At 44.3% G+C, this 27,799-nt stretch overlaps 1 protein-coding gene and 1 long non-coding RNA gene across 5 annotated transcripts; one reads left to right on the plus strand and one right to left on the minus strand.

Moving 5' to 3' along the window:
- Positions 1-120: 120 nt before the first annotated feature.
- LOC134482502 (uncharacterized) lies at positions 121-19,473 on the minus strand. Its single transcript, XR_010058702.1, has 2 exons — positions 19,341-19,473; positions 121-698 (listed from the first exon to the last, which is right to left on the minus strand). It is a non-coding gene; the product is annotated as an uncharacterized LOC134482502 (long non-coding RNA).
- On the plus strand, positions 16,933-27,799 carry Ing2 (inhibitor of growth family, member 2). 4 transcript variants are annotated; one of them, XM_006253133.5, is made up of 3 exons: positions 20,388-20,527; positions 23,939-24,084; positions 25,676-26,489. In XM_006253133.5, exons 2-3 carry the CDS (start codon positions 23,997-23,999, stop codon positions 26,344-26,346), a joined length of 759 nt encoding a protein of 252 aa, XP_006253195.1. In that variant the 5' UTR covers positions 20,388-20,527; positions 23,939-23,996; the 3' UTR covers positions 26,347-26,489. The 4 variants fall into 4 exon arrangements, with proteins under 4 accessions (XP_006253193.1, NP_001099553.1, XP_006253195.1 ...); XM_006253132.5 differs by lacking the exon at positions 20,388-20,527 and adding an exon at positions 20,658-21,894; XM_006253131.5 differs by lacking the exons at positions 20,388-20,527; positions 23,939-24,084 and adding an exon at positions 16,933-19,566.

The raw sequence follows: 27,799 nt of genomic DNA on the forward strand, positions 1-27,799 counted from the left end.
AATAGTTTAGCCCTTTCCCTTTTGAACACAGTTTTTCATCTTTTTTCTAACCTTCATTTCTATTAGTCATATTTTTGTTTATTTTTCTCCCTCCCTCCATCCTTTCTTTTCCTTCCTTCCTTTCTTCCTGCTGTAGCCTTGGCAGGCCTGGAGCTCAGTATGAAGAGTAAGCGGGTCTTGAACTCGTGGAGATCCGTTTACTCTCCCTCCTAAGTGCTTGGATTAAGGTTTGTTTCCTACCACACTTGATAGCCTCACTTTTGGGTGAATGACAGTTCACGGAGGTTCTGAACATTTCCTGGGTGAACACAGTTTCTGTCACTATTAGCCATTCTTCATTGTAGACATTGTCCCGTTTTCTGTCCCTCTTCCTTCCCTCAGGGGGCTTGTCCTTGCCACATTCTTCATCCGGATTTATATGACATCTCTTTGGAGACTCATTTTCATCCTTTTGTTCTCTCCCATCTTGAGAACCCATATTTGCACAGCCATATAACACACGACCTTTTGATGAAAATTCTGACTTCTTAAATGAAATTTTTGATGTGCCAACTAAATAAACGCACCGTAAGTCAACAATATACTCTTTTTTCTCTTTTATTAATTTTCCTTGGTCTGTAACTTCTGACTACTTGACTGGTTTCCACAAGCTACAAAATATATAGTACTTCATAGTACAAGTGCTCATGCAGTAGTACCTAGAGTGGGAATAAAAGAAAAGGCGATATAATTGTCAGTTCTCTTGTTCTTTTAGTTGTATCATGTCGATGTGCCTCTGGGTGTGTGCATGTGGGTGTGTGCGTGTGAGAGCAGGGGCCCTCGCAGGCTAGAGGCATCAGATCCTTCTGATGCTGGAGTTACAGGTGCTTGTGAGCTGCCCAACATGGGTGCTGCTGGCCAGGTCCTTTGGAAGAATTGTTGGCATTTCGTCTAGGCTCCGTCCACAGTTACCTGGCAACAGCTAGGTGTGCCTGACTCGCTGTAAAAGGGGGCTGCTTGCCCTCTCTTCTCTTTCTTGCCTTTTGGCTCACCCTCTGTCCCCTTGCCCCTTCCCCCTTCCCCCTTCTCTCCCCATTCCCCTACCTCCTCTCTCCACGTGTTCATGGCCAGTCTCTCTCCTCTCCTCTCCTCTCCTCTCCTCTCCTCTCCTCTCCTCTCCTCTCCTCTCCTCTCCTCTCCTCTCCTCTCCTCTCCTCTCCTCTCCCCTCCCCTCCCCTCCCCTCCCCTCTCCTCTCCTCTCCTCTCCTCTCCTCTCTCTCTGTCTCTACTCCCTTCCTCAACTCCCTTCCCCATGTCCTGAATAAACTCTGTTCTATACTATACCATCGCGTGGCTGGTCACCCCGGGGGTGGGGATGTTCAGCATGGGCTCGCAGAGGCACCCCCTTCCCCCACACCTGATTGCACATCCACCAAACATATTCCTTCTCTCCTTATCTTTTTATAAAACACAAGAACAATACATATTCTGACCCACAGAGTTGTCTCTCCACATTATATCACGATATCTGTTGTTTAATCAGAACAGAAGAAGCAGTTTGCCTCAACAGTGTGAGTGCGTATGGTGTATGTGCGTGTATGCATGCCGTGGTACATGTCTATGCGCACACAAGCCAGAGGAGGACATTGGGTGTCCTGCTTTACCACGCTCCACCATATTCCTGTGAGATAGGGTCTTTCACTGAGCCTGGAGTTAGGTGAGGCGAGCAGGACCCGCAACTTCAACTTCCTCTCATCTATCTACCCCAGGGTCAGGTCCAACATTTTAAGTGGATTCTGGGGATTCGAACTGACATTCTCATCCTTGTGCAGTAAGTCTGTCTTTCTTTTCTTTTCCATTTCTTTTTGGTTTTTGATACAGGGTTTTTCTGTGTACCCCTGGCTGTCACTTTGTAGATCAGGCTGGTCTTGAATTCAGGTGCAATTTGTCTCTGCCCTCCCAAGCGCCCGGATTAAAGGCACTCGCCACCACCGCCCAGAGCGGTAAACACAGTAACTTCATCTTCCCAGACCAAGCTGACAGCCTCTTAACTTAGAAACAACATATAAATCAGCATTTTAAAAATTAGTTTTCTTTCTCAGAGTTTAAATCTCGAGGCGATGGAGTCAAAACTAAAGGAGAAACCTCAAGAGTGAATGTCCCGGGGTTGGGGATTTAGCTCAGTGGTAGAGCGCTTGCCTAGGAAGCGCAAGGCCCTGGGTTCGGTCCCCAGCTCTGAAAAAAAGAACCAAAAAAAAAAAAAAAAAAAAAGAGTGAATGTCCTGTGCTTGAGGAAAACACAAAAAAGCTGGGTGTGGGTATTTATATAGTAATAATGGGAAACGGAAGGGGACGGGAACACGCTAGACTGAAACCTGTCGTTCTGTCGCTGGACAGGGCAAGCGCCCAGCCTTTGTTCCCTTTGTCAAAGTATCCCCCCTAGCTAGGAAGAGAAACAGTCTCCACCGTGGAAGGTGTGGAAGGTGTCGGACAAGTCCGTGCTGTGACTCTCACTTTTCCTGAGTTTCCTTTATTTAGTTTTCAGTAATTACCACAGCAGAAGTCCAGATGCAAATGTGGGGTTTTTCTTTTAGTAGTGCTGTGGCTTAGAACCACAGGGGCCTTTGTGCTGGCTGTCCTGCTACCCGAGAAAAATAGGAGATCCTACTGGGGAGAAAAAAAAAGGCGCTTGAGGGATGCAATCGGTTATGCAAATTGGAATGCTGAAAGCGCACCGGATGACCCCTAGCTAGTCGACTGGACTCTTCCCAGGGTTGTCTACTAAGGAAATATTTTTAAAGCTATGTAAAATTAGGCAAGCACGAGATGGCCATTAAAAAGAAAGTCTAGGACCAATCCGAATAACCAAGAACAGGAAAGTAATTTGTACTGTTTTCAAATGATTGAATTTTATTTAGCATCATAAAATGCAAATGAACATTTATTGTCAACTCATTTATGTAAAAAGGTACACAGTAGAAAATGTGTTGGACAGAAATATGACAGCAGTATAAGTACTTAATTTACTTAGTTTTGAGATAGGTTCTCAAGTAACCCAGGTTGGCCTCAAACTCTTTTCTTTCTGTTTATGTAAAACAACTTCTGCCCCTAATCAATGCTATCTGTAATATCAATTTTTTTTCATTTATTCCAAGATAGTAGATCTTTTAAGAGCTTTTTAGGCCTATCTATCTATCTATCTATCTATCTATCTATCTATCTATCTATCTATCTCCAGGTATGCATACCACAGATGGTGGTGAGCCAGTGTGGGTACTAGGAATCGGGAATCACCAGAAATCACTACCGTGTGGGTTCTGGGAATCAAACCCAGGCCCTCTGCAAGAGTAGTAAGTGCTCTTAACTGCTGAGCCATCTCTCCAGCACAGGAAAAAACTTTTTTTTTTCTTTTTTTTTGGAGCTGGGGACCGAACCCAGGGCCTTGCGCTTGCTAGGCAAGCGCTCTACCACTGAGCCAAATCCCCAACCCCAGGAAAAAACTTTTTTTTTTTTTTTTCCGGAGCTGGGGACCGAACCCAGGGCCTTGCGCTTCCTAGGCAAGCACTCTACCACTGAGCTAAATCCCCAACCCCCCAGGAAAAAACTTTTATTAGGACATGATTACCTGCCTTGAGTATTCAGTGATGCCTGACCTCAGACAGAGGCTCGCTCAGCCTACTGTGAGTGCAATACTGCTGCTGGCTTTCCCTCCTTCGCAGCACTAGTAAGACATCGTGCTCGCCGCTCCACGATGTGGCTGCAGTGCATGTTTTTGAGCCTAGGAGAGGATACTGGAGTCCAGTGCTTTGGAGATGTCAGTGCCATGGGATGACCGTCGAGAACAGCAGCAGCAGTGGAGGGGAACTATCCAAAGCAGGACAAGCTGTGTGAGCTGCAGAGGGTGGATCCAGAGAAGTGACCCAAGCTCGGGAGGAGCCCAGATCTTGAGTGACTCCCAGACACTGGACGTTGAGTTTACACAGTTGGAGTTTTGGTTTTACTCGGTTCAGATTGTGACTGTGCCCAGTTCCTTCCTGCTAAGTTTCAAACCAGGGACAAAAGGCTGAGGTACCTATTTAACATATCAAAACATACCTGGCCTCCAGGTTCTTCTAGCTTCCCTCACTCCCTACGCCATACCAGGATATGGCTGGCATACTCTGCCCCCTTACTCTGGACTTTCCAGCCCGGCGGCTGGGCTGCCCTTCTCCCAAAAGCTCTCTTCCTTATATAATACAGACATTTTGGTTACCTACCCTTTCTCTATCCTCCCTCCCTCCTTCCCTCCCTCCCTCTCCCTCTCCCTCTCCTGCCTGTCTCCCTGTCTACATGGCTACTTCCCTGGTCTTGTCCCCTGAGACTTGTGGATACACCAGGAAATTGTTCCTAAATTTAAAAACCTGCTTTTATACTGTTAATTTTGCTTGAATTGGCTTATTGGTTGGTTGAGAACCTGTTATCTTGATGCTGAAAACCCTTAGACCAGCTCCCCCACGTAGGGAACAGCCCTCTCCCTCTATCTTTCAGTCCACCTGACAGATCAACTTTCTCCTGGAGCCTTCTTCCCAACCACCACCCAGGAAGGACTGGGTGCTACTTCCTAGTCCAGGACCTATCAGGCTCCCAGCCACACCAGGGTGAGCCCATTCCCAAACAGAAACAATCTTTGTTCACAGGGAGTCTTGGGAGGCAGATCTCTGAGTTCAAAGCCACCCTAGTCTACAGAATGAATTTTAACACAGCTAGGGCTACACAGAGAAACTCTGCCTTGAAAAACAAAATAAAACAAAACAACAGAAAAAGAAAAAGTGATGTGTGTCAAGTTGTTGTAATGGCTAGTTTTATGTCAACTTGACACAAGCTAGAGTAATCAATTAGGAGGGAAAATGCCTCCAAAAGCTCAGTCTGTGAGCACACCTGTAGGGCATTTTCTTATTTAGTGATTGATGGGGAGGGCCCAGAGCATTGTGTGTGGTGCCATCCCTGGGCTGATGTCCTGAGTTCTATAGGAAAGCAGGCTGGGAAGGAAACCAGTGAACAGCCACTCTCCATGGTCTCTGCCAAGTTCCTGTCCTGTTTGAGTTTCTGTCCTGACTTTCTTCGATGATAGACTATGATGTGCAAGTAAGTGTAAGCAAAATACACCCTTTCCTCTCCAACTTGCTTTTAGTCATGGTGTTTCATCACGGCAAATGAAATCCTGAGGCACAGGGTCTCCCTTGGCTGGCCTGGAGTTTTCTTTTTTTTTAAATTAATTTATTTATTATGTATACAGCATTCCGTCTGCATGTACACCTGCAGGCCAGAAGAGGGCACCAGATCTAATTACAGATGGTTGTGAGCCACCATGTGGTTGCTGGGAATTGAACTCAGGATCATTGGAAGAGCAGGCAGTGCTCTTAACCTCTGGGCCATCTCTCCAGCCCCGGCCTGTAGTTTTCTATACAGACCAAGCTACCCTTGAACTCCAGAGGTCTAGCCTGGAGTGCTGGGATGAACGGTGTGCACCACAACTCCTGGTCCAAGTTTGCACATTTCTATGTCCATGACAAAAATACCTCACTGTGTGTGTGTGTGTGTGTGTGTGTGTGTGTGTGTGTGTGTGTGTGTGTGCGCGCGCACGTGTGTCACCGTGCATGTATGGAGGTCAGAGAACCATCTGGGCTATGGGCTCTAGCCTTTTACCTTGTTTGAGACAAGCCCTGGAGTCCACCTCCCATTTTGCTCTAGGAGCTCCAGAATTGCAGATGTGGGCCTTCAGGCTTTCCATGGATTCTGGGGATCCAAACTCAGGTTCTAACTAGCATTTCACCCACTGAGCTGGCTCTCCAATGTTTCTTTTTAAATTTTAATAGTCTTATATGATACTGACTGGACCCTTCCCTCAAACTAAATGACAGTTTTATAGGAAGCTTGAGAACTGAAGTTTTCTTCCTCCAAGCTTAGACTTCTTGCTAGACCAGTGGTTCTTTTTTTTTCAGAGCTGGGGACCGAACCCAGGGCCTTGCGCTTCCTAGGCAAGCGCTCTACCACTGAGCTAAATCCCCAACCCCAGACCAGTGGTTCTTAACATGTGGGTCCTGACCCGAGTGGGTCAAATGACCCTCTCACAGGGGTTGCCCAAGACTGCTGGAAAACACAGATATTTACATTACAACTAATAATAGCAAAAATACGGTTATGAAGTAACAACGAAAGTAATTTTATGGTTGGGGGTCACCACAGCATGAGGAACTGCATTAAAGGGTTGCAGCATTTGGAAGGGTGAGAACCACTGCTCTCTTCCCTCTTTTCTTGCTCACCAGTGCCTTTTGATGATTTTAAATGTTTTGTGAAGTTTTTATGGAGCCAACATTGATTTGCTAGGATCTACCTGGCAGATTTGTTTGTTTATTTATTGAACAAGGTCTCAGAGGGTTGTTTGTTTGTTTTGAGAAAGGATTTCTTTGGATAGCTCTGGCTATTCTGGGACTCACTCTGTACACCAGGCTGGCTCAAACTCAGAGCTCAGCCTATCTTGCCTCTCAAGTACTGGGATTAAAGATGTGCGCTCCCACTACCCAGCTCAAAATTCATTCCTAATCTGGGTTATTGAGATTCTCCCGGCAAGTGCCAGACCTGTGTGTAACTAGATAACTGCTTTAGGGGCAAGCAAGCAATTCAAACTGCTGAAGAGATGACCAGGTCGAATCTGTTGACTGACTACAATACTTATGGCTGCACCTGGAATTCCTATCTTGAGAGTTCAAATAATTATCATATGACATTCATTTGGATATAGTATGAATTTTGGTGACATGAAATTCATTCAAACTTGCATTGAACCCAATGCAATGTTGAAATCCATGAATATTTCAGTGATATCGTTTTACATAGTGCTGAAATATATACAAGGAAGAAGGCAGGCTTGGTTCTATCTATATCTTGGGTCTGACTCTTAACTCCTAGTAATCTAACCTAATTCTACCTTCCTTCCACACTTCCTGCCAATTTGATTTTATTTATACTTATACCATAGCATTTTTCCAATGAGTTTGGTATCCCTATAAATACTTTAAATGTCTCCTGGATACAGATCAAACTTTGAATTTAAACCCACACACAGACAACTCTCACACATGGTGATTTTTTTTCCTTCAGTGATTGTATCAAGATGCAGATGGACAAATAGACTTTTAATTTATTGTTTTATGTATATGGCTGTTTTCTTTGGTGATTTCAGAGCTCAAAGGACTCAATAGTTTGTTGTATGAATGGCTAAGACTTATGACAGCAAAAATTACAGAGCAGCACTGGAAAGATGGCTCAGACAGCCAAATGCTTGTTAAGCAAGTGTGAGGATCTGAGTTTGGATCCCTGGGAATCCACATAAAAGCCAGGCCCTGCAGCTTCTGTCTGTAACAGAGCAGGGTGGGACTGGTGGTAGGTGGACATGGACAGATCCTTAGAACTCACTGGCTAACAAGCCTAGCCAAATTGGTAAGCTCCAGGTACAGCGAGAGACGCTGTTTCAAAAAATACAGTGGGGAGTGATTATGGAAGGCACTGGATGTTGAGCTCTGGCCTATATAAACATGTGTATGTGCTCCTGCACATATTTGCATATCACACACACAGACACACACACAGACACACACAGACACACAGACACACACACACACACACACACACTACAGAGTAAAAACACCAGGAAAAAGATATACCAATGAAGTTCGGAGGGAGCTAACACAGGGTCCCTTTACCTGAAGACATTTAGGACTCTCCTCTCCCTCCTTTCCTCTGGCTCTCTCTCTGCAAACTGAAGCTCTGTGAACACCACTGTCCACAGCTCACTTAAGGCTTAGGAGCCAACAGTTTTGCAGAGCGCTACTCTCATGCATTTTCACTCCACAATAAGCTATAGCAACCAAAACCCAGGACCTCAATAATAAGACAGCTGTATCTTTTTTTTTTTTTAAAGATTTATTTTATGTATGAGCACACTGTAGTTGTCATCAGACACACCAGAAGAGGGCACCAGATTCCATTACAGATGGTTGTGAGCCACCATGTGGTTGCTGGGAATTGAACTCAGGACCCCTGGAAGAGCAGTCAGTGCTCCTAACCACTGAGCCATCTCTCCAACTCCCGACAGCTGTATCTTATAAAGTTAAGACTAATGTGTGTAAAACTACTTGGCAAGCCAATAAGAGTGGGTCATTTCTCTCCTATCTATCTATCTATCTATCTATCTATCTATCTATCTATCTATCTATCTGTCTATCTACTTACCTACCTGTCTATCTTCATCATTGGTAATATTCAGGCAGGCATAGCAGCAGCACATAGGAGGTAGAGGCAGATAGATCTCTTGAGTTTGAGGCCAGCTTGGTCTACAACACAAGTTTCAGGACAGCCAGGACTACATAGAAAAACCCTGTCCCTCTCCACTCCCTCCAGGGGCTGGCTGATGGTAAAAGGTGACTCTCCTGGAGACTTTTCAGAAGGAAACAACCAGGTCTGTCTCATTATCCCTTTTGCACAGCCCTGCGTGTCACTATCTGGCTTACTAAGGACACTGATAGGAAGCATGAAGTCTGGGCACACAGACTGGATTTCAGACTACTTTTTCTCAAACTCACCTCCTCTAGTACTCTTATCAGCTCCACATGTTCCAGATTCTGATTTCTCTGAGTCGTCTTCTCAGACAGGCTGCATACAGGGAGCAGTTTGAGCTGTTTGGAAGAGGATGCCAAAGACGGGTAGAGCTCATCCTACAGGGCTTCCCATCTTTGGGTAATTTCATCTCTTTATCTTTTCCCTGCAAATCTGCTTGGCTGCCTAGATTTCTATTTGCTTCACCCTGACTTTGCCACTACCCTGACTCAAGCTAAAACCCTTGAGTTTTCTTTTCCTTTCTCCCCTCTTAATTACAATTGCCAAAGCAACAGATGTCACTTCCTGTGAACTTGCTGAACTACTCCCCTTCCAATCTGTCCTGATCGTCTCTCCTTCATTCTGTCTCCCCGCTCTCCGAGGAACGCAGCACAGTTGGGGTCTCGGTCTTTCCACAACACTGAAGACCACCTCTTACATTCTGAAGTATCAGAACAACCCAAATCATTTTTATGTTTCTGCATAACTACTCCCTCCCCTCCTGTGCTGGCTAGTTTTATGGCATCCTGATAGAAGCTAGAGTCATCTGAGAGGAAGGATGCTCAAGAAAATGCTGCCAAAAGACCCTGCTGTAGGCAAAACTGTAGGGCATTTTCTTGGTTAGTGATTGATGGGGGAGGGCTCAGTCCAGTGTGGGTGGTGCCATCCCTGGGCTGGTGGTCCTGGGTTCTATAAGAGAGCAGGGTGAGCAAGCCAGGGGAAGCAAGCCAGTAAGTAACATCCCTCCATGGCCTCCACACTGCTCACATCCTGTTTGAGTGAGGCTGGATCTCCTTCAATGATCCACTGTGATGTGGAAGCCTCAGTCAATTAAACCAGTTAAACCCTTTTCTCCCCAAGTTGTTTTTGGTCGTGGTGTTTATCACATCAATGGCAACCCTAACCAGGCCACTCCCACACCTCCTCCACTCCCCAGCCCCCCAGTGTTGAAGACTGGATCCAGAACGTAGGTATGCTAGGCCCTGAGCTTCATCCTCATCAGTGTTTACCAGTATTTATTTTCTTAGAAAATAAATTAATTTCTATTTCAAATAGAAAACAATGCTGTATGGGAAACTCAGGTTCTTGGAGTTCTAAGTCATGTAACAAATTAAAGCTGTCTGTTTGCTTTCCCAGTCGCCTTCTGATGACGTCACCCAGCATCATCTCCCAGTCTGTTTCTATTCCCAGTTGCCTTCCTCAGATTCTTTACTAGGTCTGACTGTTAAATTTCATTCCTATAAGACAACAGCTCAGTGAATAACTTCAGGAAAAAGTTCTCTTGTGAGTAGTTCTGTTTCCTAGGTCCCTTCCGAGATGGTGGGCGCTTACAGAAAGCATTTTCATGTAACATCAACCTAAATATCAATTTAAAGACACATGACTCATAACAATAATAAACCTTTTCTGTCTTGAAACACTGAAATGAGATCCCACAAATACGAAAAAAAGTTCTTAAGCACAAGTTGGGAACTACTCTGAGTCAAAGATTACATAACACCTCTCTCAAACTGCTAAAACACAATGCGGATTCAATTGAACAATTTGCCACTCATTGTATGCAATTGTAGAGTTTTGTCCCTGAGTATTTGTACTAAAACTGAAAGTCGGAATACATTAGTGTCAGGAAAATGTTCTGATAAAAGCAGTTAGTGGGAACAGAAAGCATTATTTCCTATTGATCTCATTACTTAAATGTAGGAACCACTGCCCAGGAGGCAACAGAATGCAGCCGAATGGATGCCATCAGTGGTGGTCACTGATCTAATACAAGCCTCCATAGCCTTGGTGGAGCGCAGCAGACGGAGACTTAGTTCATGGCTAAAATGAGATTTGTTTTGCAAGTAATAATTTGGCTTTAAAGATGCAATGAGAGTTGTCTTGCAAGTAATGAGCTGGCTTTATCAGATGCACATCAAGTACTGTTGGAGCACTGGCAGGATGGTAGACATAGACCTCATCAGTATGGGATGAAATTGTGGTAAAGGCTGTAACTCCTTTCTGTGACTCCATAAACCATAAGGATGAGAGGACGGAGACATGCTTTTAAGAAAACTTGACATTTTACAAAAGATGACTTTTTTCAAAGAGACTCGTGTTTCTCGGGCTAGAGAGACAGTTCAGCATGTGCTGATCTTGCAGAGGAGAGAGTTCAGTTCCCAGCACCCACACTGGGTCCCTCACAAGTGCCTGTAACTCCAGCTCTGGGGGATGATACCCTCTTCTGCACTCTGTAGGCACTGCACTCATACATGCACATAACCTACATAGAGATGCACATATATACACCTAACTGAAAAGAAATCATTTAAAAAGTTGTTTACCAATGGTGGTCTTATAAAATCTATTTTTATAGAACTAGTACCTTTAAAATTATTTGATAAGAAGGTTCGGTGGGTTAAGTGCTTGTCCAAGCATCAGGACATGGGTTGGGGTCTCTGAAACTCATAGCACATGTCTAAAATCTCAGAACTCTATGGCAAAATGAGAGGATGAAGAGAATCTTCTAGAAGCCCTGGGGTCAGTTAGCCTGGCAGACACGGCCAGGAACAAAAGGTCCTGTATCAAACAAGTAAAAGGCAAGGATAGACATCTTAAGTTGTCCTTTGATCTCCATAAGTTCACATGCATACACACATGGATTTAATAAGTCACTTGACATAACAAGATACGGCTTAAACATAACTTTCCAGGACACTTCTACATGTGTTGTATAGGTAACATATACTACTTTCAGGTATGGAAGTTGTTGGAAATGTCTATTTATGGAAATAAACTTGATAAGCAGATTAGAAAATCCATTTCCCATTAAAGATAAATCATTATTTATCAACACGCTGGATTAAATTAATCATGCCAAAAGCAGCTAATGTAGCAATAGCTTCAATAAAGCCTCATTAAATAACTGATTCTAATTTAATTTTTAGGGGCTAGAGAAAGGCCCACATGTTATCTTGAGCATGCTCCCCACCTCCAACCCAGTTAGAATAATTTAAAAGGAACAAAGGAGTTTAGCAGAGAGCACCTAGCTAATAGCATTAGCTTTGTTTTTAAAAGACAAATACTCAGCTATGTCTGAAACATTCAGCGAGGGCTGGCAACAACAGTCTAAGGGCTATGTGCTTCTGGGACTTTCAATTTTGTAGGAGTTTGAAGAGAATGTGCTAATTTCCCCTCTGGATGAGTCTGTTAAATTTGCTGCAAGAGGGGTTGGGGATTTAGCTCAGTGGTAGAGCGCTTGCCTAGCAAGCAAAAGGCCCTGGGTTTGGTCCCCAGCTCCGAAAAAAAGAAAAGAAAAAAAAGTTTGCTGCAAGACTTTATAGAAAAAAAAATCTCATACAATCCTAAGTCTTTTTTTTTTTTTTTATTCTTTTTTTCAGAGCTGGGGACCGAACCCAGGGCCTTGCGCTTCCTAGGTAAGCGCTCTACCACTGAGCTAAATCCCCAGCCCCAAAACCCTAAGTCTTAATTTTCTTCTTATGGGTATTTTTCTTTCCAATAACCATTCCCAGCCAGAAAGTGAAATTACCTTTGTTTCACTTTTGTACTGTGTGGCATGCACTGATTTAAGTATTGCTGTGTGGCACTGAGCACGTTAATGTCCCAACATTGCCAAAACTGTCATCTGTAAAAAAAAGAAAATCTGTACACAATTTATTATGTAAAATATTACTCATTTATTTGTGTGTGAGCACAGGTGTGCACTCGCCAAGGCAAGAGTGTAGAGGCCAGCGGACAGTTCTCAGGAGTCAGTCTCTCCTGCCATTCGGGATCTGGGGAGGGAACTCAGGTCCTGTCAGAGCTTCCACTGCAGCATCCTGCTGAGCCATGACATCAGCTCAGGTAAGCTGATGTAATACTGATCTTCAAACTCCTCTGCATCTCTTCATGAGAGATGTGTGAGCTCTGACAGACTCTCCATGAGGTTGCCTCTTTATCTGCATTCCTTAGGACTTCTTTTTACATGAAAAATTTCACAGTGACCATGAAATCGAGAAAAGCCATCTGAGGCTGCAAGGCATAGCCTTTCTTTTTTGTTATTCAATCTCTACTTATTAAGCACTGTACAAACCCCAGACATGGTCTCTGGAGAAAAAAAAAATCTTTTCTTGAGGGCCTTGATGATAAGGAAGAAAGAAAGAAAGAAAGAAAGAAAGAAAGAAAGAAAGAAAGAAAGAAGGAAAGAAAGGAAGAAGGAAAGAAAGGAAGAAAGAAAGAAAGAAAGAAAGAGAGAGAAAGAGAGAGGGGTTAGGGATTTAGCTCAGTGGTAGAGCGCTTGCCTAGCAACCGCAAGGCCCTGAGTTCGGTCCCCAGCTCCGGAAAAAAAAAAAAAAAAGAAAGAAAGACAGACAGACAGACAGACAGACCAACCAACCACACAAAACATATATCCCTAGTAAAGAAAGGATGGAGCTGTGTGTAGACGCCCCTACTTAGGGGTCACTGTGGAAGAAGAGGCAGAGGACTGCAGGCCCCAGAGGATCAGGAGTTTGCTATGAGCTCACGTCTCCTCAGAATGACAGATGGTACACCCACAAGTCTCACGAGAAGATAGCCTAAACCATGAATGGAGCAAGGATGACTCCAACAGACAAGCCACGCTGGACAGGGAAAAGCCCGAGAGGCTTCCACTGTACCCAGAGAACCATGGAACTGAGCAACACTAAGGGTGAGACAGATAATCTCCAGGAAGAACATGCCAACTGCTTATCTAATACCAGCGATCAGTCATGAAAACATGTGAGAAACATTTTGAAGACTGTGTAGGTTATATTTATGTATTTAGAAATATGATTATGTATGTTATATTTAATAATAATTTATGATAAAAGGAGCCATGAGTTTGAAAGAGAGGAAGGTGTTATATAACTTTAGGGGAAAGAGAAAGGGAAAATGGAATTATAAGTGGGTATGAATATGATCAAAATACAGTATATGGATACATGACATTTTCAACGAATCAATAAAAGTATATTTAAAAAAACAGTCCCTCTCTGTGGAGGATATGATGTGATATACACTTAACGTTAGCACATGGGAAGAAGCAGGCAAATGTCTGAGTTCCACACCAACCTATCAAAAACAAACAAATCAGCCAAACAAAATCCTCCAGTGTATCTCCTCTCCACATGCTCTTATTTCTACTCAATGTTATCCCAAATCACAGTAACAATTTCAGGGCAGCATCCCCATTAACAAAGAAGGATGGTACCTCACTGACATGGCACCAGTTATACTCAGGTCAAGGAAGGAATGAGGTGAAAGCTTCATTTCCCACACATCTGACTACTCACAGATTACAGGCAATGGCTGGTGCACAGATTACCTGCAAAAACACCTCAGGAAAGACAGCCTACTAGAATAAAGAGTTTATCTACAAGGACAGAATGTTCAGGCACCTTTTTAAAAAACATTTATGGATCTACCTACTGCTAAGTTGAACAACGCATCTACTCTATCGATAACTTAATCTTGGACAACATTTTAAAGGCAAAATTAGACCATAATTTCAATTTGAGCACACAGCATAAAGCTCCTTTCTCTAAATTTCAAACCTTTCCCCTGCTTTTAGGAAACATAATTGCATAATTCAAACTCCTTCAATACTGTGACCTAGTTCCCTCTTGATGTTATAAATGGCTCACGTAACTATGGTAACCATCTAGGGAAAATGAATGTTTTTCTGGTCAGCATTATGCAAAGTATAACATATGTGTTATTTTTTTCTCTCTGTGATAAACAAGGAGACAAAAATGTTTGCCTTTTTCATTAGTGATGAGACCATAAGACTAAGCCTCTTACCAATGATAATTCAAGCAATTTCTCACTCCCTAATTTAAATGCTTTAGGATGACTTTTTGCTACTAGTAGTTAGTTATCCTAATGCTGAACAGTAGTGCCACTGTAAAGTCCAAGCCCAGAGTAGACGGACTGCACATAACACTCTTGATAAAGACTCGGATATTCCTTAACTTTGTCCTAACCAAAGTGGTTTTACTTTTTAAAAAAAATTATTTATTTTATGTATATGAGTACACTGTTGCTGTCTTCAGACACACCAGAGGAGGGCATCAGATTCCGTTACAGAAAGTTGTGAGCCACTATGTGGTTGCTGGGAATTGAACTCAGGGCCTCTGGAAGAACAGTCGGTACTCTTACCTGCTAAGCCATCTCTCCAGCCCCCAAAGCAGTTTCTTAAAAAACAAAAACAAAAAAGGGCTGCTGAAAGGTAATTAAATTTTCAGCACTTAGATACTGGTAAGAGATACCTTCAGTTGATGAAGATTTTAATTTATATATTTTTTAAATAACCAGTGTAGTGTATATTAACTGTATTTATAAAGCAACTAACATGTCTTAAAATTACTGAGCTCGGGCTGGAGAGATGGCTCAGCGGTTAAGAGCACCGACTGCTCTTCCAGAGGTCCTGAGTTCAATTCCCAGCAACCACATGGTAGCTCACAACCATCTGTAATGTGATCTGATACCCTCTTCTGGTGTGTCTGAAGACAGCTACAGTGTACTCATATAAATAAAATAAATAAATTAAAAAAAAACTACTGAGCTCAATAGAGATATAGACAATTTACAAGTTTATTGGTTACCTTTTGTACTAATGAATTGATTTAAAGTTTTGAGCTTTTCAAGATAATTTAAAATGCTTTACTAGACCATCCAGAACAAATACTCTAAAATTAATAAACTTTAACATTTTAAAATTTAAAAAATTACATTTCTATAATGAGTTGTCAATTGGTGACCTTTATCATGCTTTGGAGGTCTCAGTCTAGGTTTGTGTAGCCCTAGCTACTCCCTATATAGATTTGCCTGACCTTGAGTTTAATTTGTTTGCTTGTTTAAGATTTATTTATTTTATGTCTATGTGCTCTATCGGCATGTACACTTGGGTGCCAGGAGAGGCCATTAGATCCCATTACAGATGGTTGTGAGTCACCACTGGCTGCTGAGAATTGAACTCAGGGCCTCTGGAAGAACAGTCAGTGCTCTTATCGAGTGAGCCATCTCTCCAGCTACAAACTCACAAAGTCTTTGCCCTCCTCTGATTCTAGTGCTGGCACTGAAGTAGTACGCCATCACACCAGGCTTGATGGCCTCTTTATGTAAAAACTTCACGGACCATAATTTTTCTGAATCCCTCAATATTTTTAACACTGCTTTTCAACCATCCAAATTATCAGATAAACATTGCAGTTTTCTTAAACTGCTTTTACTGGTTTTGGAAAAGACCTCACTAACCAAATGAGATTTGATTGGATTCTGTTAATCCAAATGTGAAAAGATTAAATGAGACAGTGCACACACAGGAAACTCTATAGAGTAATGGCAATGTATGTCTAAACTCTTACTGTATTTTATCTGTTAATAGAGCATTTCTGTGTAAAGATTTGTATTTATGTATGAGTGAGGGTTTTGCTTGTCTGTATGTATGTGCGCCCTGTGTGTCTATGGTGCCACAGAGGTCAGTAGAGGGCATAGATCAGATGCTCTGGAACTGAAGTTAAAAGATAATTGTGAGCCACCAGGTGGGTGCTGGGAAACACATATCCATGAGGTATAATTATTACCAAAATCCCCGTAACAAGCAATTCTCCCCACACACATCATTTAGACAAGACTTTGCCGAGGGAATTTGGACAGAACATAGAAGTAGGGTCAGATTAAGAGACCCTAAACTGGGGGTTGGGGATTTGGCTCAGTGGTAGAGCGCTTGCCTAGGAAGCGCAAGGCCCTGGGTTCGGTCCCCAGCTCCGAAAAAAAAAAAAATAATAAAAAAAAAAAAAAAGAAAAACAAGAGACCCTAAACTGCTAGTTAGCACAGCCGACCCTCTTCCATCAATGTTTTAAGAAGCAATGTCACCAACAGGGGTCTTTTGGCATGCTGTTCAGTGGCCTTGAGGTCCTGCCTTTTTTAAAATATCAAAGTGTTTAGATTATTTTATGTGTGTAAGTGTTTGCCTACATGTATGTAGGTGCACCACATCTATGACTGGTGCCCACAGAAGTCAGAGAAGGGAGTCAGATCCCCTGGAACTGGAGTTAGGAAGGGCTGTGAACCACATTGTGGGTGCTGGGAATAGAACCCAGTCCTCTGCAAGAGCAGCAGGCGCTCTGAACCACTGAGCCATATCTATACCCCATCACCTAAGATTTTAATAATCCCCTGCAGGTAAAACACAAGAGTTCTACATTAAATATAGTCACATGCTGATAACGGTGACCCTGAGCAAATGCTATATATAAGTACACTTTTGTGTTTAGAAGTTTACATCATAAAAAAATTAAAAAAAAATATATATAGCTGGGCATGGTAGCACATGCCTGTATTCCAGCACTAGGGAGGCAGACAAGATCTCAAGTCTGAGGCCAACCTGGCCTAGGACACATTTGTAAGTTGCCATGATAAAGCCCACTACTTTGTATGCTAACCTGAAAAAAAGGCAAAATTCAAAAAGGTTTTAAAACATTCAGGGCTGGAGAGATGGCTCAAAGGTTAAGAGAACTTAAGGCTCTTGCAGGGGCCCTGTTGGTCCCCAGCACTCACATGGAGGCTCACAACTGTGTGCAATTCTAGGTCCACAGGATCTGACACCCTTTTCAATGTACCAACCACAATATCCTTGAGCACCAGGCATGTGCATGGTGCACATGTGCACATGAAAGAAAATAAATCTTTAAAAAGGAAAAACATGAAATATTAAAAAGAAAAGATTTTCTAATGTAATTGGCTTAATTCAAGCAGAAACTGATTCTTTTCTCTCAGAAGTCCTAGCTAGTTTGCTTTTAATTAGTTGAGACTGTTCCTCTCATCTCATATTGTATTAACTATGGATATAAACGTTTTAGTATAAAGGAAATAGGCTTGGGGACATTTCCCATCAGGGACCTAATAAAAGGCATACACTAGACTTAGTCCAGTAACTTGAAGCCAATTGCATACTAATTTGGAGGCATCGGCTACTCATCTCTTATCTTTTTCCGGGTCAGTTTAAGAGCAGAACAAAATACCAAACAACAACCCTGCACCCAACCCCCACTCCCAGAGTATCATCAATTTCTATATTGTAGAGAGTGGGGGATTTTTAAGCTCTGCCTTCAGGAGAATTAGGAGACTGACTGAGTAGCTACTTAGAGGGAAAGGACAATGATAAACAGCTAGGGTCAGGAGTTGGAATTGCAAGGACCAAGGCATGCAATGCTCACTTTCCAACCTCCTGTAAACATTCTCCCCACACCGGCTGCTTTCAGAAGGATGTCAGAATTAGATAAACCTGTGTGAATAAACGCAGCAAGAAATGCACACCTGAAATAAGCCATACATATTATCATGTTTGAGGTTCGGAAGGTTTAATACCAGCGCCTGGTGGAGATACAATGATCTGGACTCCCTCCCCCTTCAGTCTGTCAGAACTATGGGAGGTACCCGATGCTTTCCCAAACCCTTCCTTGCTTCCCAGCTTGTTTTTTGGTTCTTGGTTAAAACTGCATCACCGACTTTCCTCTGTTCCCACACATCAAGTCTGCCTGTAGAGCATTAATAAGCAGGCTGCATAAAATCCATGGGCCCCAACAGCGCCTAACTCCAATAAGTAAGGAAAGGAGCGGCTTGCAATTATTCCATCTTTTAGTTAGGATTGGCTGAGCCAAATTTGTGAGTGAACACAAAAATTAATTCAGGTAAAATAAAACAAGTCAATAACCTTAGCAACGATTATTGTTCAACAAGACCTGGCTTTTTAATATTAAAGTATGGCAGCAAGATAATTCGGCCCAAGTTCTCAGAAATTCAATAGTGTGTTTGCCTGGGTTGACCTAATATTCGACTGGTCAAAATCTCAGCGTTAAAGGATATTAACCCCTGAGTTCCCAGGCCTTACAAGATAACTCTTGTCCTCGGGACGCCGAATTCCGCGTTGTGTTTTACGAATCCAAATTTTCACTTAGACCCGGACCTAGATTTCCCTTGGCAAACACCTGCTTTGCATATAGCACTTCGCAAGTGTTCGGAACAGGCCGTGCAACAGGTACAGCGCTGCAAACCAGGCAAGAGCACCCCAAACTCATCTCTCTGGCCTTTTCTTACTCAGAGACTCTGCTCCCATGGGGGTTTACACAAGCGTTGCATCAAAATTCGGTGAGTACTCTTACTTATACCTATTTCTGGGGAAACAAAAACAAAAACCAAACAGCTCACATATTTATATACATTCCGGAAGTCTATCCGTAATTACAGTTAGCTCCTCCTCCTGGCATTTCACTGATGGTACTGGGAGAGTAAGGCGGCTAACCAACCGCTCACACAGACAGCACCGCACTCGGTGGCTGATCCGATTTTTAATCCCATCTGCACGGCTCCCCTGCTGGTTAGTGGTGAAGCCGAGTGAAAATACAGTGCCGCGCGCGTGTGTGTAGTGAAAAATACAGTGTCGTCTGTGTGTATGTGTGCGTCTCTCATTCTGCGGCCACGCCAAGTCCTCCCTGGTGTGTGATGCCTAAGCGATTCGACCTATGGAAACAGTGTCCTTAAGGTGGTTTGGGGTCGGGGGACAGGGCGGGGCGCAGTCTTGTCACCTTCTCCCTAAACCAAACTCTAAGGCGCGCGGGGAGGGGAGCCGACCCTGCGAGCCACCCTGGAGCTGGGGGGAGGGGACCGCATGCGAGGCGGGAATCGGCATTTAAAAACCGAGGGCAGGGGGCGCACCGCCTACCTCCGCGGTCGGCCCCGGTACTCCGGGAGCCTGGCGGCGACCGGAGCACAACCGTGGCCGCGGGGCGCTCGGCGGGAAGTCGCCGCGCATGCCCGGAGCCGCGCCCGCTGCACCCTGGGTCGCTTTAGTTCTCTCAGGCCTCACTCGGCCAGCAGCGCCCAGGGGCCGCTCGCTGCTGTCTTGGAGGCTCGCGAGGGAGGCGCTGGATCCGCCAGATGGAGGCAAGGTCGGTAACTCGGGACCGAGCGAGCCGAGCAGAAGCTTCCTCTCCCTCCAGGGTCCAGAAAACGAGAGAGCGGTCGCCTGGCCTCTCGGGGGCAACCGTCAGAGTTTGGGCGAAGGGGCAGGCTCAGCCATGCGGCCCCTTTAAGAGGGGGCGGGGCGCAGCCTGCCGTTTGGCCGCCCTCCGCACCCTCCCCCCGCCCCAGGCGAGAGTTGACAGACCAATCGCCCGGGTGGCGCAGGGAAGGCGGGAGAATGCGAACTCTTCGGTAGGGCGATAGGGGCGGGGCCCCAGCCTTATTAGGAGTGAGTGCTGCGCAGGCGCAGATGCGGCCTCTGGCCAAGGGGCGGGGGCAAGTCCACTGAGACTCCGACAGGCAAGGAGGCTGATAGCGAGGCGAGAGGATAGCGAGGGTCTTGTCACGGGGATCCGGGCGACCGGGCAGCTCTGGTGGTGTCTGGGGAGTCCCAGGGGGGACAGCCAGTGTCACCGCCCGGGAGCCCGGCGCCGTCGGCCGCGGGGAACCCCGCTGCTCTCTCCCAGCGAGGGAGGGGGCCGGAGGGAGCCCCGGTCTCGCCCCGCCCTTGGGCTTGTTACCGCGGGGGCGGGGAGTAAGGGTTTCTTCTGGGGGGAGTGGAGATCGGGGGACTCGGCGGTGCCCTCTCGAGCGGCGGCCGTGTCCCCGCGGCGCCGGGCTGCCGAGCGGAGGAGCGGCGGTCGTGGCTGTTGCATGTGTGGCTGCTGGATGCGGAGGCGGCGGCGGCGGCGGCGGCGAGGAGCAGCAGCGGCGGCAGGATGTTAGGGCAGCAGCAGCAGCTGTACTCGTCGGCCGCGCTCCTGACCGGAGAGCGGAGCCGGCTGCTCACCTGCTACGTGCAGGACTACCTGGAGTGTGTGGAGTCGCTGCCCCACGACATGCAGAGGAACGTGTCGGTGCTGCGGGAGCTGGACAACAAATACCAAGGTACTTTCCCTCTCTCGGGTGTAAGTGTGCGCGAAGTGCACCGAGCGATCTGGTGTGTAGGACCGGGAGAGGGTCCTGCACAACACACTCGCGGCCCTCCCTGTCCCGGCTGCGGCTGACTAGGACTTCCGAGGACCGCCCGTCAGCCCCCGCTGCAGCTCTGGCGGCTGGCTGCAGCTGCCGCGGACCGGGAATCAGCCATTTTAAGCGAGCATTTGTTCCGGTGCCTGCCGGCTGGGTGCCGCACTCTGTCCTGCCCGGGGCTGGCGAATGTGCAGCAGCGGGACGCGGGCTGGACTAGGTGCTGGGCCTGCTTGCCCCTTGCCCGCTGGGCTTCCTCCCTCTGCGAGCAGATGCATTGGAACGTATGGGGGGAGGGGGAGAGAGGACGGCGAAGGTGGACTCCGGAGATGCACCCCCCCCACCGCCTCCCGGCGTGGCGCGGGACTGGGACAGTCTGTGCTTCCCTTTCGCCCCGGGGAAAGTTCCGGGCCGCCCGGTGCCTCAGCTCTTCCTCTGCTATTGCCCAATGGTTAAAGGGGGAGGGGTCCCCCGCAGGGCCGGGCGGAGAAGGGGTGTGTGTCTGTGTGTGTCTGTGTGTCCGTGTGTGTGTCTGTGTGTCTGTGTGTCTGTGTGTGTGGCGGGGAGGGCCCAGCCTAGGGGCGGGGCCTGCAGGTGTGACGTCGTATGGGCGGGGCGCGCGCTCCCGCGGGCGTCGGCCACAGCGGGCTGCTCCTAGGGGCCGGGTGAACTGAACTGACTGCGGGCGGGACAGTAGAAGGGCCTGGGCGGAGTTAGCGTTGGGTGGTGATGTTTCAAATCTGTCCTACCCCGAGAGTGAATCAAGGCGCGGGCACTGCCGTGGGACTGTCTCTGACCCTGGCTTAGCGTAGGTTCCGGGCTATGTGTCACTTCCGGACTTCTGGAGGAAGTGGGTTCGTTGGCTGGGCAACCACCTGGCGTCCTTGCACCCTTGGGTTCCTCCTCCACCAAGTTTAAATGAGGAGAAAAGCTTTTTTGTGTTGTTAGCAAAGAAACTAGGGCAGGGAATTATCTTTAGGGACTATCATACCTTTAGGTCCTTTAGGGACTGCTAGGACAGGAGATATTTAAATGGGGATATGTTCAGGCTTTAGTAACTCCTAGTCAGGAAACTGTAGAGATCTAATATGGACCATAAAAACAACATGGAACCATTCTGTTCTCCCGGACCATCACCAGTCCTGTAACTTAATCCTGTAATACAGCCCATGATGACTTAGCACGTTAGAGCACTTAGTTGTTTCAATCTACAAACTTGTTTTCTGAGTCTCTGATAAGATTGTTTATAGAACGTCAGTGTTTTCACCAGATTCAAAATTTATGAGGTAAAAATTTACTTTAGACAAAATTTATAAAGATGAAGTGATGTATTCAGTTAATTATGTGGAGAATATTTTATCTCAAAGCTGTCTGTTTCAAAAACAACCATTTTTAAACTGCATGATTCCTCTCATTCCCAAGAGACTGAAGTTAGGTCTCACACAGGATAGGTAAAAGTCCTACAAGTCTGCCCCTATTTCCACCCTTTTATAAAATGAGCATCATCCTGTGGTATTTTATGGGGGACATATGTGAATTGCAATCTAGCAGTGAGACATGAGCTTGAGAATTCTTTGCCAAAATATGTAGTTTCTTTATATCAAAACTGTAATGTATTCTTTGAAGGCGCAAAAATCACACTCTTTTAGGTTGGTAGTGACATAGTTTTTTGACAGGGAAATCTGTGATGCCAGTTACCTATAATTGTCATAAATTGTTCAGGTAACATGAGTAGTTGACCTTACAAGACTCAGGTTAATGCAAATCAGCTCCATTCTGATTGGGATTAATTCCAAGGTTAATACACAGATAGTGGCCTTGCTTCTGCGTTGGCACCTAGTTGCTAAGCTCAACTTCACAGTTTTATTTTTGTTAGAAGCTTTATATATTTCTGTTTCAGATTTTATTTTCACTGATTCGTAAGTATTTTCTAGTGTGGGGGTCTGATGTAAGTGTTTTTCAGAAATTATTGCACGGTCTATTAAGTAGAGAAACAAAGGAAAACACAATTGATTTAAACATTTTTTGCAGGGTTGGGGATTTAGCTCAGCGGTAGAGCGCTTGCCTAGCAGGCGCAAGGCCCTGGGTTCGATCCCCAGCTCCGGAAAAAACTTAAAAAAAAAAAAAACTAAACATTTTTTGCACGATATGGCTATAGAAAGCCTGCATTGTCTCTTCAGCATTTCATTCATAATTTTTTAGAGACGTAGTGGCCTTTGAGCTAAAATGTAATATGTGATTTCAAGTTCCGTTTGTACAGTGCGTGAGAAGTGTTGCATGAGTGTTGAAGTCTGAAGGTCTTGATCTTTTTACACACCTCATGTAACAATGGTTACATTCTCATGGGTTTGCTCTGGAGACAGATTTTTAAGTGCTGGACACTGAAGCTAAGGTTTCACATGTGTAGCAAGCGATAGCAATCTACCACTGCATCACTCCCAAGCCCTCTTTCTACGTTTTATTTTGATACAGGAGCTCACTGAGTTACCCAGGATGGCCTTGTGTACCCCAGACAGCTGTTGAAATTGTGACCCTCCTGCCTCACTTTCTCAAGTAGCTGGTATTAACAGCTTGTGCTACTAGGACTAGCAAGATAAAAAGAACAATCTGTATCCCATAATAATAGACTGAGTCCTTGTTTTTGTTTTTGTTTTTTTCTCATTGTATAGTTAAGGTGTCTTTATACATTTTTAACTCATCACTGTGTCTGTGCAAGTGTGACACAAGAAATGTTAACTCTGATTGTGAGATATAGAATGTCTGAAATGAAGTTTATGTTTTTGTTGCCTTTATTTTGTGTCTAACAAAATAGCTAATGACTTTATTTTTCCCATCGGAAAATTAGGCTCGTAGGAAATGTACTTATATGCCTACTTGACCAGAACGGGATGTATTTGGATTTTTTTTTTTTTCAAACATGTGATATGCACAGGCCAGCAAGATGGCTCAGTTGGTAAAGGGGTTTACAGCCAAGCCTGATGACCTGAGTTCAATCCCTGGAACTCACATGGTGGAAAGAGAGAACTGAGTCCCATAAATTTTCCTCTGGTCTATATACAAGGAGTGCTGTGACATTGCCTGAGAACTTACACACACACACACACACACACACACACACACACACACACACACAGAGTGTTAAAAAATGTAAAGCTATGGTTGAGTCCTCCCAGTGCCCTCAGCTGTTGAGGCAAAATTGTCCATCAAGTGTTGTACCTGCAGTTTCCAGGAAGAAGGGAGTCCATAGCTGCTCTAAGTATTCATTCTTGTCAGCAGCTTTCGGATAGCCAGCATTATGTACTTATTTAACATTTCTGCTCTTTCTAATAGTCATGTAACATAAAGCAGTGGTGAGGGATGCATAGTAATACCGTGGGAAGCTAAAACAATGGGGCACCGACGGAGCGTTGAAATCCAGAGCTGCTGTGTATTTGTTACCCCCAGGAAGACAGACCTCCTTCATGTAGCATTGTTGGGTAAGAAATAGAACAGATTTGAATAAAACTACACTTTAATTGGATCTTTGATGACTTGTGAAATTATACATTCTTGGTGACTCAGCCATTGCTTGATTTAAAAGTGTCCAACTTTTAATACAGTTGCATCAGCAGCTCCAGCACACACTGAATCAAGTGCTGAGTTAGATACAAAGGTAGAATGGTCCAGTGCTGACTCCACTTAATTTTGTAGTGGCTTGATCACTGGATGCCAGCAACAGCAGATCTACTCTGGAAGTAGTTTTGATTTTCAGAATTTCCCATTCGATGCCAAAATAAAAGAGCCATTTAAAACTAAGTTGTCAGGAAGCTAAGTAATGCTGACATCTGCCTTTTTAAAGAATGTCTATGGGTAGGATGTGAAAATTAAGGTAATGTGTCTCTCCGGAGTCATGGGACAAGTCACTGATTGAGCTGTAATTTCTGTAAACACACAGTTGGGTAGCAATCTGAGGCTGCGTCCGAGAACCACCTCAGGTTTTATGGATGGAGTTTAGGGTGTAAATTTTGTGTATTGAGTTGTTTTGATGTTCAAATAAAGAATCAGCAGTAAGGGACTCAGCAAATTCTAAATTAGCATGTCTTATGGAATACCTTTGTCTTACTTTTGTCATAGAAGTCTTGTGAAATACTTCTGGTTGTTAATTTGTGGTGTGTGTGTGTGTGTGTGTGTGTGTGTGTGTGTGTGTGTTCTGAGAAGGTGTCTTCTCTATTGCTCTCTACACCCCCCACGCCCCAGACAGGCCCCACTTCAGCCCTCCCTGGGGATCCTCCAGCACTGAGGTTATAGATGTACAGATACACCACTTTTTATGTTGGTGCTGGGAGTATCAGCTTAGGTCCTCATGATTGTGGCAAACACTTTAGAGACTAAGCCATTTCCCTATTTCCCCTTTACTTTTTAAAAGTACAGATGAATGATATTAAGGTTTAGGTTCTCTTTGTTAGTTACTTTTAATTGGCTTTGTCTTAGAGTTGGAGAGAAAGGAGTTTATTTCAGCTTACAACTCAGGTCATAGTCTATATCTGGAGAAAGTTGGGGCAGAACCTCAAGGCAGGAACCAGGAGGCAGGAACTAGAACATAAACCATGCTGCTTCCTGGTTTGCTCCTTGAAGCTTGGTCAACCTTGCTTTCCTATGTATCTCAGAACTACCTCACCAGGGTTTTGAGGCATTTTCTTAATTGAGAGTTCATCTTCCTCAATAACTGTCAAGTTGACAAAAATTAACCAGAACAACCTAAAAAGTTTTTAAAAATTACTTTTACTCACTCACTTACTTTACTCATGCCAACACATGAGCATATATGGAGGACAATTTGCAGGAGTCAGTTCTGTACTTTTACAGTGTTGGTCCTGAGGATCAAATTGAGGTTGCCAGCTTGGTAGCAAGCTCCTATACCTGTTATGCCCTTTGCCCCTGAGCACACTTTCATATTGAATGATGTAGAATTTGTATGAGAATAATGTGTTCAATGTATGCATAAATGTGCTTTCCTGCTTTACTTTTATCTTGAAAGTGATATATGTGCTAATATGCCATAATATTCTTCTTTTTCCCCCTTTTTAGAAACTTTAAAGGAAATTGATGATGTCTATGAAAAATATAAGAAAGAAGATGATTCAAACCAGAAAAAACGCCTACAGCAGCATCTCCAGAGAGCATTAATCAATAGCCAAGAATTGGGAGATGAAAAGATTCAGATTGTCACACAGATGCTGGAATTGGTGGAAAACCGAGCCAGACAAATGGAGCTGCATTCACAGTGTTTCCAGGATCCTGCTGAAAGTGAGCGGGCCTCAGACAAATCCAAGATGGATTCCAGTCAACCCGAAAGATCTTCCAGAAGACCTCGAAGACAGCGGACCAGTGAGAGCCGTGATTTATGTCACATGACAAACGGGATTGATGACTGCGATGATCAGCCACCGAAAGAAAAGAAATCCAAATCCGCCAAGAAGAAAAAGCGCTCCAAGGCCAAGCAGGAGAGGGAAGCGTCACCTGTTGAGTTTGCCATAGATCCCAACGAGCCCACCTACTGCTTATGTAACCAAGTGTCTTACGGGGAGATGATAGGCTGTGACAATGAACAGTGTCCCATTGAGTGGTTTCACTTTTCCTGCGTTTCACTCACCTATAAACCAAAGGGGAAATGGTATTGCCCAAAGTGCAGGGGAGACAGTGAGAAAACCATGGACAAAAGTACTGAAAAGACAAGAAAGGAGAGAAGAGCGAGGTAGTGAAGGCCATCCGGTTTTAAAGGGTTCTTTGTCTTTTATATAATTGCTTTACTTTCAGAAAATGTTTTAGGGTAAATGCATAAGACTATGCAATAATTTTTAATCATTAGTATTGATGGTGTATTAAAAGTTGTTGTACTTTGTCTGTGACCTTAATTTTCTGCACTGAATTACCAAATATTTTCAGCCAGATAGTCTTGTGAGGACCCGATGAAAGGAACAGGCAGTTTCCCAAGCCACGCCCATCCCAGCCCCACCTCGAACTCCCATGCTGGCTGGGGGTGGTAAACCCAAAAGTTTTGCTAACATTTTATTTTAGTTCTGTATGCTTAAGAATTTCATGTATTGTTGGATTTCTCTGTCAAATTATCTTGGTAATTTCGAACATGAACACTATCCTGTTTAGAGATTCTTCCTGCCTCCTTGTTTTCAGATACTTGTTAAATCTCTAGTGGCCCAGAAATCCCAGAAACAGACAGAGTGATCTGTGCTTCCACACGGGCTAGTGCGCTCTTACTGGAGTATTTGTTGCTGTATTTCCTGGGTAGCTTTTGATACCTGTCAGTTGTAGTGTCTGGAAAAGCCCTGCTTCTTTAGAACAGACACACCTCATCTAGTGCTTAATAAGGGACTTGTTTTGTTTTGATCAGGACATATAAGACTAGTTAGAAATACCAAGAAACAAAACAAACAAACAAAAAAACAACAACAAAAAACGCTGCCCCTGGCAAGATTTGGATTATTTAGCATCATGGCTCAAGGTTGAACAATTTAAAGGTGTGTCTTAATATTTTCCATGTGACCCACTGCTGGGATGTTTAGTCACAGACCTGTCATGGGAAAAGGGCATTTATTAGTCTTTAGATATTGATATTGCCTTTTCTGTTAAACAGTTATTTGAAATAGTTTTTCTGGGACCTAGAGTTTATTTCTGTCCAAAGGAGAATTATACATTAATTTAAATAATCACATATTTACCCTAACCTGGTATTGGTGCTGTTGATGTTTCATGTTTATGGAATTAACTTCATTATAACGATACCATCAATAATGCATTTGTAAATTGAGTTTTCCAAGATTTTCATATTCTAAGGGTAAGCATCTTGGTGGATCTGTGACCATGTATTGGAGCAGTTTTTGGTTATGGTGGGCAGCAGATGGACTAGTCCTTTAGACTTATATGTAGCATCCGTCCCATTCATCATTTCTTTCTAATCTGATAATCTTGGTTCTTTTTGATTAACATGTGAAAAAATCCTGTCTGCTTGTTTGGAAAAGAATTTTTTTTTTTCCTCTTCAAGCTGTCTGTGTGACTTAGCCATGTCATTTCACCTTACCTGAATGTGAGGTCATCGACCTGGGAAATGAGTTGGTTTAACCATCCCCCAGGGTCTTCAGAAATTTCAGTGTTGTACTGTTGGTGAAAGATTTTTAACAATGAAATGGCTTGCTT

This window comes from Rattus norvegicus, chromosome 16 (genome assembly GCF_036323735.1).
Source record: "Rattus norvegicus strain BN/NHsdMcwi chromosome 16, GRCr8, whole genome shotgun sequence".
Taxonomy (NCBI): domain Eukaryota; kingdom Metazoa; phylum Chordata; class Mammalia; order Rodentia; family Muridae; genus Rattus; species Rattus norvegicus.

Bases quoted from the DNA above. Each gene is read 5' to 3' on its own strand.
- Ing2 (XM_006253131.5), top strand. From the start codon at position 19,287: ATGCGAGGCGGGAATCGGCATTTAAAAACCGAGGGCAGGGGGCGCACC. The intron at 19,567-25,675 runs GTCGGTAACTCG...CCCCCTTTTTAG, and splicing joins ATCCGCCAGATGGAGGCAAG to AAACTTTAAAGGAAATTGAT.